Raw genomic sequence first — 9,609 nt, 5'->3', positions numbered from 1 at the left:
TTTATCATTATAAAGTGTACATCTTTGTCTCTTCTTATCTTTATTATCTTGAGATCTATTTTGTCAGATGTAAGTATGGCTACACTTGCTTTTTTGTGGATGTCATTTGCTTGGAGAATAATTTTCCACCCTTTTACTTGGAATCTACCTTTGTCTCTGCTGTTTAGATGTGTCTCTTGTAGGCAGCATATGGTTGGGTTTTGTTCTTTGATCCAATCTCCTACTCTGTGCCTCTTTACTGGTGAATTTAGACCATTTACATTTAGGGTAATTATTGATGTATGAGGATTTCCTATAGTCATTATCTTTTGTTTTCTGGTAACTCTGTGCTTCCATTGGTTCCTTTATGCTTCTATCTGTTGTTCTTGTTTGGTGGTATTGCATACACCTTTCCCTTGTTTCCTCTTTTTCTAAGCTATATGTCTTGTTTGGGGAATTTCTGTGTGTGGTTGTCATTAGTTTTATAAAAAGTGAAGTTACATATATACCATAGTTTTTTCCCTTTTGAGTACATCTGACCTTCATCTTCCTTTGCCTGTCCATACCTGTCCCTCTTCCCCTTTTATGTTTTTATTGTCACAAGTTATTCCTGTTTATGCTGCAACTTTTTGTCAATCCTATTGGTAGTGTTTATGACCTTATGTTCTTTGTTTCAGGTAGAATAACTCCCTTTAGTATTTCCTGCAATTGAGGTTTTCTAGTGAAACAATCCCTCAGTTTCTGTATGTCTGGGAATGTTCTTATTTATCCTTCATATTTAAAGGATAATTTCACTGGATATAATATGAGTGGCCGGTAATTTCTCTCTTTCAGGCATTTAAATATTTGGTCCCACACTCTTCTTGCTTGTAGAGTTTCTGATGGGAAGTCAGGTGAAATTCTGATGGGTTTTCCTTTGTAAGTCACTTTATTTTTTTCCTTGGATGCTTTGAGGATTTTTTCTTTGTCACTAATTTTTGACAGCTTCATTACCAAGTGCCTTGGAGAGGGCCTCTTTGGATTGAGGAAACTAGGTGTTCTGTTTCCAACACTCCATCCATGCTTTTGTTCTGGCCCTCCGGTACAGTTTAAGAACCCATTGTGGCCCTCGAGTGAAAAAGTTTGCCCACCCCTGGTCTAGTTCTTTCCATAGATTTGGGAAGTTCTCATCCACTATTTGTTTTAATAGACTCTCCATTCCATACTCTCTCTCTTTCTCCTCTGCTATACCTATGATTCTGATATTATTATTTTTTTATGGAATCAGAGAGGTCTCATAGGGCTATTTCGTATTTCTTTATTCTCAGGTCTTTCTCTTCTTCCCCCTGCATCATTTCTTGATTCCTATCTTCAATATCACTAGTTCTTTTCTCTAACTGGTTGGTTCTGTTTTCTGTGCTCATCAGTTCACTCTTAATTGTTTTTTAATTGCCTGCTTTATTTCCAGGATTTCTGCTACATTCTTTTTTTTTTTAAACAATTCAACTTCTTTGGAGAAATATTCATTTTGTTCATTATTTTCTGAGTGAGCTAAATTGCCTTGCATCTCATTGAGTATTTTCAGAACTGCAATCTTGAAATCTCTGTCATTCAACTCACATGATTCTGTGTATTCCAGCTTGTTTTCTGGGGATTTTTCATTTTCTTTCTGGTCATCATTGTTGTTGTGGTTGTCCATGGTGTTCGCTGTTCTCCTTTGTTTTCCCATTTATCTCTGAAGAGGTTTTCTACTCTGTTCCAGTAGATGGCACTGAATTGCAAGATTTTTTTTCCTCTGTGGCCTCACAGTTTTGAGCCTCTGAGGCTTCCATAGGGCTCTACTGCCTCTGCTGGTTGGGGGTGAAGTTTGTTTTTCCCTCACAGTAATGGCAGCCCCTCACCTCCAACGGTCTAGCCCAGAGGGAAACTGTGTTTCTATTGCAACAGCTCTTGGCCTACAGAAAATACACTCCTGGAGACAATTCAAGGGCAACAGGAGGCAAGACCTGGAAGTCTAATTCGTGGCAGGGCTCTGTGATCTACTTTCTTTGCCTGAAAGCCAGATGCCATGGGGAGCGACTCTGTAGGGAGAGTGTCTTCTGACTCTTTAGCTTAGGCATGCACCTCAGATCCCATTCACAACGTGCCCCCATGGTTCAGACATTCTTTCTCACTGTTTGTGTGCTTGACACACAATGCTACCAGTCCAGTGGCTATTCCAACAGCCATCCACTTGTTGGGTTTGCTCTGTTGGTCCAGACCAGCTGAGGAAAATGCCTGTGACTGCTGCCTCCAGTTCCCAGCTGTACTGGGGACATGCCGGCAGAAGGGGGCAGTTTCAGATGACCAGGTCGGCAAGGGGGTGCAGTTAAGGGTAACCAGGCCAGCAGAGGGGGCCAGTGATGAATGACCAGGCTGGCAGGGGGAAAGTTGGGGGGGCCAAGCTGGCATGAGGGGCTATTGGGGGTGACCAGGCTGTTGGGGGTGCAGTAAGGGGCAACCATGCTGGCAAGGGGGGTGCAGTTAGGGCCTATCAGGCCAGCAGAGGGGGGGCAGTTGAGGGCGACCAGGTCGGCAGTGGGGAGGCAGTTGGGGGCAATCAGGCAGGCAGGCAGGCAAGCAGTTAGGAACCAGCGGTCCCGGATTGTGAGAGGGATGTCCTGGCAGTCAGACATCCCCCGAAGGGTCCCAGATTGGAGAGGGTGCAGGCTCTGCTGAGGCCCCGCCCCCGTGCACGAATTTCGTGCACCAGACCTCTAGTCTATAATAAAGCATAATATCCAAATCAACTGAATGACCAAACAGTAGAATGACCGTCCAGACAACCTTCTGGACGACCATGCTATGACACACACTGGCTCCAGGACAGCCAAGGCAGGTGCGATGCAATTGGTTGGGTGGCTTAGCCATCACCCCATGATCGCCCAGCAGAGGGAAGCCCAGGCCACTGGCCAGAGGGGTGATCGATGGGGGTGGGAGACCTCTGCAATCACCCCAAAGAAGGAGGCCAAGCCACAGTCTGTGTGGTGATCGATAGCAGAGCCCCGGCCAGTTGGACAGGGCCTCCTTTTGTTGGGCAATCCATTGCAGAGCCCTGCAGATGGATCACCCCAAAGAGGGAGGCCCAGGCTACCCGGCCACTGCTGCTGTAGTGGGTGGGCGGGGCTTCCCTTTGAAGGGTGATCAATCTGGGGGCCCCCCCAATAGATCACCCTACAGAGGGAGGCCCAGAGCACCTGGCCAGTGGCCACAGAGAGAGGCCCAGGCCATCCGACTGGCAGTGCTGTGGTTGGCGGGCAGAGCCTTCCTCTGCTGGGTGATCAATCTGGGAGCCCAGTGATCGATCGACCCACAGAGGGAGGCCCAGGCCACTGGCCAGTGACGCTGTCGCAGATGTGTGGGGTTGGCCAGTAATCGCCCTGCAGAGGGAGGCCCAGGCCAGCCAAGCGATTGTACCCCATGCCTGTCACTCACAGAGGGAGGCGACTGGTGGCTGGGGAGGGAAAGGGCAGTGCCGCAAAGATGGCAAGCAATGGCAGCAGCTAGGGTGGGGCCAGCTGCCAGCAGCTGGGGAAGGAGAGCCCTGATAGGCCCTGATCACCAGCCAGGCCTAGGGACCCTACCCGAGGGGTCCCAGATAGCGATAGGGTACAAGCCGGGCTGAGGATCACCCCCACCCTCTGCACGTATTTTCTGCACTGGGCCTCTAGTGTCTTAAATAAAATAGAAAACTAAAATACTTCTTTCTGATTATTTTCTTCCTCAGAATATGGACTTGGACAATATGGAACCTGAATATGTAGAAAATATGGAAACGGAAACTATGGAATCCGAAAACATGGAGACTGAAACTATTTCTTCAGTTTCAGCTCTGCAAGCCCTCTCTAAACTACTTTATCCTGAAGAAGAGGATGATTTTGAGTCTGAACAGGTGGTTGTATACTTATAGTTGAATTAGTTTTGTTCACAATATGCTGTGAAACTGTATTTGAACAACTTGTTCCAACCTTGCTGTGGGAGTAAGGCTATGTCATCTGATACATTTGCAGGAAGTTGCAGGGTTGATTATGTATGAGAGTAAAACCTCTAATACATTTCTAGCAAACATAATTACATTTTTTCTAAGCTACCTGAATGCTAAATAGGAAAATTGTTCAGTAACTATGGTAGCAATAGCTACATTTCAAAATGTTTGTCATTTATATTTATGGCCAAAGAATGCTTGACAACCATTACACAGTGTGATAGTTAGGATTTTAAGCCTAGACAATATTTCTATAAAATAAATAATTTCAACTACACAGTATTAATTATGCCACCCAATTCAGTCCACTTATCCTTTTTCATTTGTCTATACATGAAAGGAGAACAGAAAATATTTTGAGCCAAATAAGGGGACGAACTAGCTGCAGCCTACTAAAATTGGCCTCTGGGTACATGCTCATATGAAGTGGTGGAATATAATTAGGTAGTTGAATAGAATTTGGGGTCAGTACAGGGTGACCCCAGGGAAGCTCACAGCAACAAGATGGGCTTTATTTTGGATAGGAAATTTCTATGATCTGACCTTTGGCCACACCACAGTCAATGACAATATTCCCACTATAATAAAAAATACTTTGTGTATTCCCCCTTTTCCTACTCCTTAGATATCAGCAAACCTTGGCAATCAGACTGCCTAAGTCAAACAAAATTTTGGGCAGAAACCTCATACTATTGCAGAATATATCACTTTGCTTTCACTTATTTTAATAAAGTTTTTCATTATTATAATCAGTTTACCGTGAGCAACCCATCTCCCATAAAAATGCATATCAATTTGTTCCTTCTAAAATGCTTTTTTGCCATAGTGTGGAAAAACAAGTACAATCTGAAAAGACAGCAAATTTAGTGGATTTAGCTTCCACTCTTCAGGAAGAGCTTAGGTGGAACGCAGCAGAATCATATAAGGCATGCGAAGGAGCCAAGATATTTGAGTAAGGGAGAAGTCTTGGTTGAGGCCAAAAATAAAGAAAAACAGGGATGTTAATAACACCTTGAATATATGCAATAAATAAGACATAGGAGAAAAAGTTAGGAGCATGTATCAATTAAGTTGAGAAGGCAAGCTCATTTTTTTCTTCCTTAGCTGAAATAGAATAATACATGCTGGGAAAGGTGGGGTTATATCAGATACAAAAGTATACTAAGTATTTTAGAAACATTGCTCTTGCATAAAAGGAAGTGGAACTTGTATTTGGAACAGATTAAGAGATGAGGAATTACCCTGGTAACAAAGACCCCTTTGACGTTTAAGTATGGAGATGTTTATTTAGAGGTGTTTCTTAGGTAAAGATGAGTGCTTATGAGAATAGAGAAACTAAGACCATTTTACCAAATTGTACAATTTATAGAAGAAAATTACTATCAAAATGTATGAGTCTGTATATCTGAGTTATAAGCAATTCTGAGATAATCAGTCATTCAGACACCTCAGTACAGATATCAGAGGATATAGAAGTGGATTATCAGAACATTGGGAGAATAATTAATATTTTTAATGAACTATTAAATTTTGCAGGAGAGAAATGGTTTTTTATTTGTCACATGTATTAATCTTGGGAACTGTGGAATGATTACAAGAGTGATGGGTTTTTGAAAATACACTCTCTAAAAACAGCATTAAACTGTTGCATACACATTGTTTCATTTATACTGTCCCCCACCATGAATTGTGAAGAATCTGGGAGAATGGAAAGAGATTAGGACGGTTGTTTGTTTTTGATTTACAAGGGGACCTTAAAACCTGTGGGAAATACTGTTCACTACTCTTAACAAAGATTGTAACAAAAATGTTCTAACTCTCTTACATATTGCAAAGTGGAATGAATTGCAATGATAAAATTGCTCAGATAATTGGATATGGATTCACAGTGAAGGCTGAAATGATATTCTTATAGAAAAGAGTTGCCAGATGGTTTTTAATGTTTTTATTACTCTGATCTATCTTTTCACTTGAAAATTTTATTTTTAATCATTTATTTTCATTAAGTTAATAAACTGAAACTCCCCCTATGTTCTAGTATACTGACTCAATCATCACTCTCCATGGAAAGCATACCAATTTTTGTCAGAAATGTTCAAGTTTTTATTTCTACAGATTGTAATTTTTTCATGAAGGAGGCACTCAACAAAACAAGCAGTCCTCATGTTCCAAGAAATGCTTTACCCTGATTGACTATTAGTATTCCAGTGATTAATAATTTAAGAAAAGCACTACAAGTCCATATGACCTTAGTGCTTAAAAAGAAAAAAAAAGTACAGATTATTGTCTTTGGATTTTCATATTAAAATGCCTATAACACTTTAACCACATACTTAGCACTTTTGAAGCACCTTTGGGAAAGGAATAGTCACTGTCTCAGAAACTGTTGACATGTTATAAATTAATTTCTGATGTATAGCTGTTGGAATAATTTAGCATAAAAAGACCCAGGTGAGCTTTTCCACCAGCTTTCAAGGACAGACTTTATTTATCTTGCCCAAATAGCACATTATAACTTTCACACATGTCTTAAATCTTGGGAGATTAGTATGGGGACCTGAGAAAGAAGAGTTAGAGATGCTTGTTTGCCAAGATCCAAGAAGATAATAATTTTTTGACTGCAGTGAATTGGAATGCAGAATCTGACATCAACAAGAACAATTAGTGAAAAAAAGTGTGTGTGTGTGTGTGTGTGTGTGTGTGTGTGTGTGTGTCTGTGTGTGTAGGATAGTTTCTTGAAATATCAGAGAACCCCTGAGAGGGACAAATGAAGTGGTTGCCACTATAATGATGGCATAGTATGTGTTATGCTTGTTTGAAAAAGGAAAGCTGTTTTTGTACTGCTCTATCAGAGGCAATCCTATTGGAGTATGTATACTTGTGTAGAATATGGCAAAATAAACTTGAACTTGTATGAAGAGTGTAGTGGTTCAGCATATATTTGACCCTATTGATTTGGGATTGCTGTTTAAATTCATTAGTTCAGCATCATGAAGTGGTGGGATGAAACAGTGTTTCATACACACAGTGGAGAGAAGTAAAAACTGAAATCAGGACTTTTAAATGAGTCATTTGATGTCTGTATATTTAGACTCTATTTAGTGGTTTGTTTTTATTTCTATAAAACTTTCCCAGCCCTGGTCAGGTTGTTCAGTTAGTATAAACATCATCTTATTCACCAAAAGGTTGCGGCGGGTTCGATTCCTGGTTAGGACATATACCTAGGTTCCGGGTCCCATCCCTATTCAGGGCCTGCACAGGAGGCAGCCAGTTGATACTTCTCTCTCACATTGATGTTTCTCTCTCTCTCTCCCATCCCCTCCATTCTCCCTTCTTCCCTCCCTTTCTTTCTAAAATCAATAAACACACCCTGTGGTGAGTATTAAAAAAAACCCAAACAACATTTTCCCTTACTTCTATCCCCCATCTAACTGTGACCAGACACTCAAAATCCAAAAGTGTCGATGCTCTTATAATAACACTTGGTTTTAACCTTCAAAGAGATGACTGTGGCTCATTCTGCTGTCCCCAGGAATCCATAATTCACTGGGCTGGAACTAGGGATTTAGTCTAATCAAAGATCAATTCTGCCTTAGAGTCTATTAAACCAAATGCTTTTTGAAAGAAAAGGAAAACACATTCAAAATAATACTCTACATCTGGCTCTCTGCTGTATTAACAACTATGGGTAATTAAACTGGAAAGATATATGAACTTTTAGGTGGGAAGCTTATCAATTTAAAGTATTATTGGTCACATATGTTAGACAAGTAGTACTAAAAGTTGGACTTTTTCTTCTCTCATAGACTAAGTGTTTATCTGCGATCGGAGCCATGGGTCCTGGGGATATTGGACCACCAAAAACAAAAGTGCATAAAGGTAAGTTATTTAATGAAGTGTGTAGGCCAAAATAATTAGTACAATATTTTCTTTGGGGACAAAAGTATAGGGAGAGTAATACTAACACTAGCACTTATTAATGATGACCTCAAATAATTATAGAAATGATGAAGAGTCATTGACATATAAAGATGCTGATTATTCTACTGTTGCAGGTAAGTTGTTTTTATAGTTATGGAAATTAATTTGCCTTGAATTATTCACATGTTTTAACATATTTCCTGAGATAGAAAACCTCAAAGTAATGTATGGTTAAATAACTTATAACTTAGGATCTAGTTATCAAGATGCTTAGCTTCTTCACCTTCTATCCTGCTATATTCTGGCAATTTCACATAATTCATTCATTATTTTATTCAATAAATATTTATTGAGTATCTATTATGTACCAGGCAGTATGATCATCTCTGAGACTACTATAGAAATCAAAATAGAAAAGATCTTTGACCCCATTAAGCTGATAGTCTTTTGTAAAACAAAATACTACACAGTTTTATCTTATATTTAAATGTTTATAAATTAAACCCATGAGGTAACTTATACAGTCACAGGTTCAATAAACTGGAATAAATATTGTTGGACATATTCCCAGCATTTTAGATTATACATTTTCACAGAGCTGAACATTTTATACATCTTAAAAACTACAGAAAGCTCTAATTTAGCTGAAACAAAGAAAGCTCTCACCAATTTAGCTAATTGTAAATGATTTTATCTGAAAAAAATTATTTAAAGTAATGGATAAAAATGAGGTCTGAGGGGATGATTTTAAAATTTCAGTTATTTTTGTTCAATGTACTCAAGAGTCTTTTATCTCATTATATATATATGAAATTAAGCTTTCAAAGCCCACGCTAGACAGAAGCAGATAATTCAATAAATTAGCAGAATTAAAAACTTGACAATCAGGTGCATTTGGGGAGATGTTTAAAAGGACTCCAAATTAACGTTGTGTTCCAAACCTTGCTCTCTATTTCTGCTTTAATAGTTGGGAAAAAACAAACGTAAGCTGGGTTTTGTATGCCTGTTTACATTTAAACATTTAAAGATATGTAGAAACTCAGGCACACTCTCAGTTTTACTTAAGGTTAACTGATAGCAAGTTTCTTTAAAGTCCATGTCTACATGAGAAAAATACTGGATTAGAAATGAACATTTCAAGTTTTTTTAACTGATGGTATATTTTAAAAATTATGTCAAACTTGAATGAAATATGTATCAAAGGGCTTTTATATAGTAAAACACAATGCAAGATAAGACATTTGTATCTAAATCAAAGTGATTGTTTGATTTTTCTTTTATATAAATAACTAGAGGCCTTATGAACAAAATTCGTGCAAGGGGCTCAGCCCTTGCAGCCCAGCTTCGTCTGCAGCCAGAGGCCTCAGGCCTGGGCAGGGGCGGAGCTGGCGATCAGACGGGGCTGGGGTGGAGCCAGTGATCAGAGGGGGATGGGGGTTCCCTTCCCAGGCCAGAGGCCTCGCCAGAGCCCTTAGGCCTGGGCAGGGGCAGACTGAACTCCAAGGGGAGCAGGGAGAGGGCCTAAGCCATCAGTAGGATATCCCCTGAGGGCTCCCAGAATGTGAGAGGGGGCAGGCTGGGCTGAGGGACCAGCCCCCCACCCAGTGCATGAATTTCATGCACCGGGCCCCTAGTATGTTATAAGTGGGATAGAGAGTGTAATGTATAGATAATAGCTATAAGGAGAAAAATTAGCTAAATCTTCC

At 40.1% G+C, this 9,609-nt stretch overlaps 1 protein-coding gene across 1 annotated transcript in view; it reads left to right on the top strand.

Annotated features, from left to right (window-relative positions):
* PIH1D3 (PIH1 domain containing 3) overlaps positions 1–9,609 on the top strand; it is a 59,829-nt gene that overhangs the window by 11,255 nt on the left and 38,965 nt on the right. The window contains exons 2-3 of the mRNA XM_006752686.1: positions 3,725–3,889; positions 7,789–7,861. Coding sequence (XP_006752749.1) covers positions 3,728–3,889; positions 7,789–7,861 — 235 coding nt within the window. The 5' untranslated portion in view covers positions 3,725–3,727. The remainder of the gene's footprint in view (positions 1–3,724; positions 3,890–7,788; positions 7,862–9,609) is intronic.

This window comes from Myotis davidii, unplaced genomic scaffold, assembly GCF_000327345.1.
Source record: "Myotis davidii unplaced genomic scaffold, ASM32734v1 scaffold270, whole genome shotgun sequence".
Lineage (NCBI taxonomy): Eukaryota > Metazoa > Chordata > Mammalia > Chiroptera > Vespertilionidae > Myotis > Myotis davidii.
Note: the sequence above shows the minus strand (reverse complement) of the source record. Positions and strands in the feature narration are given on the sequence as shown.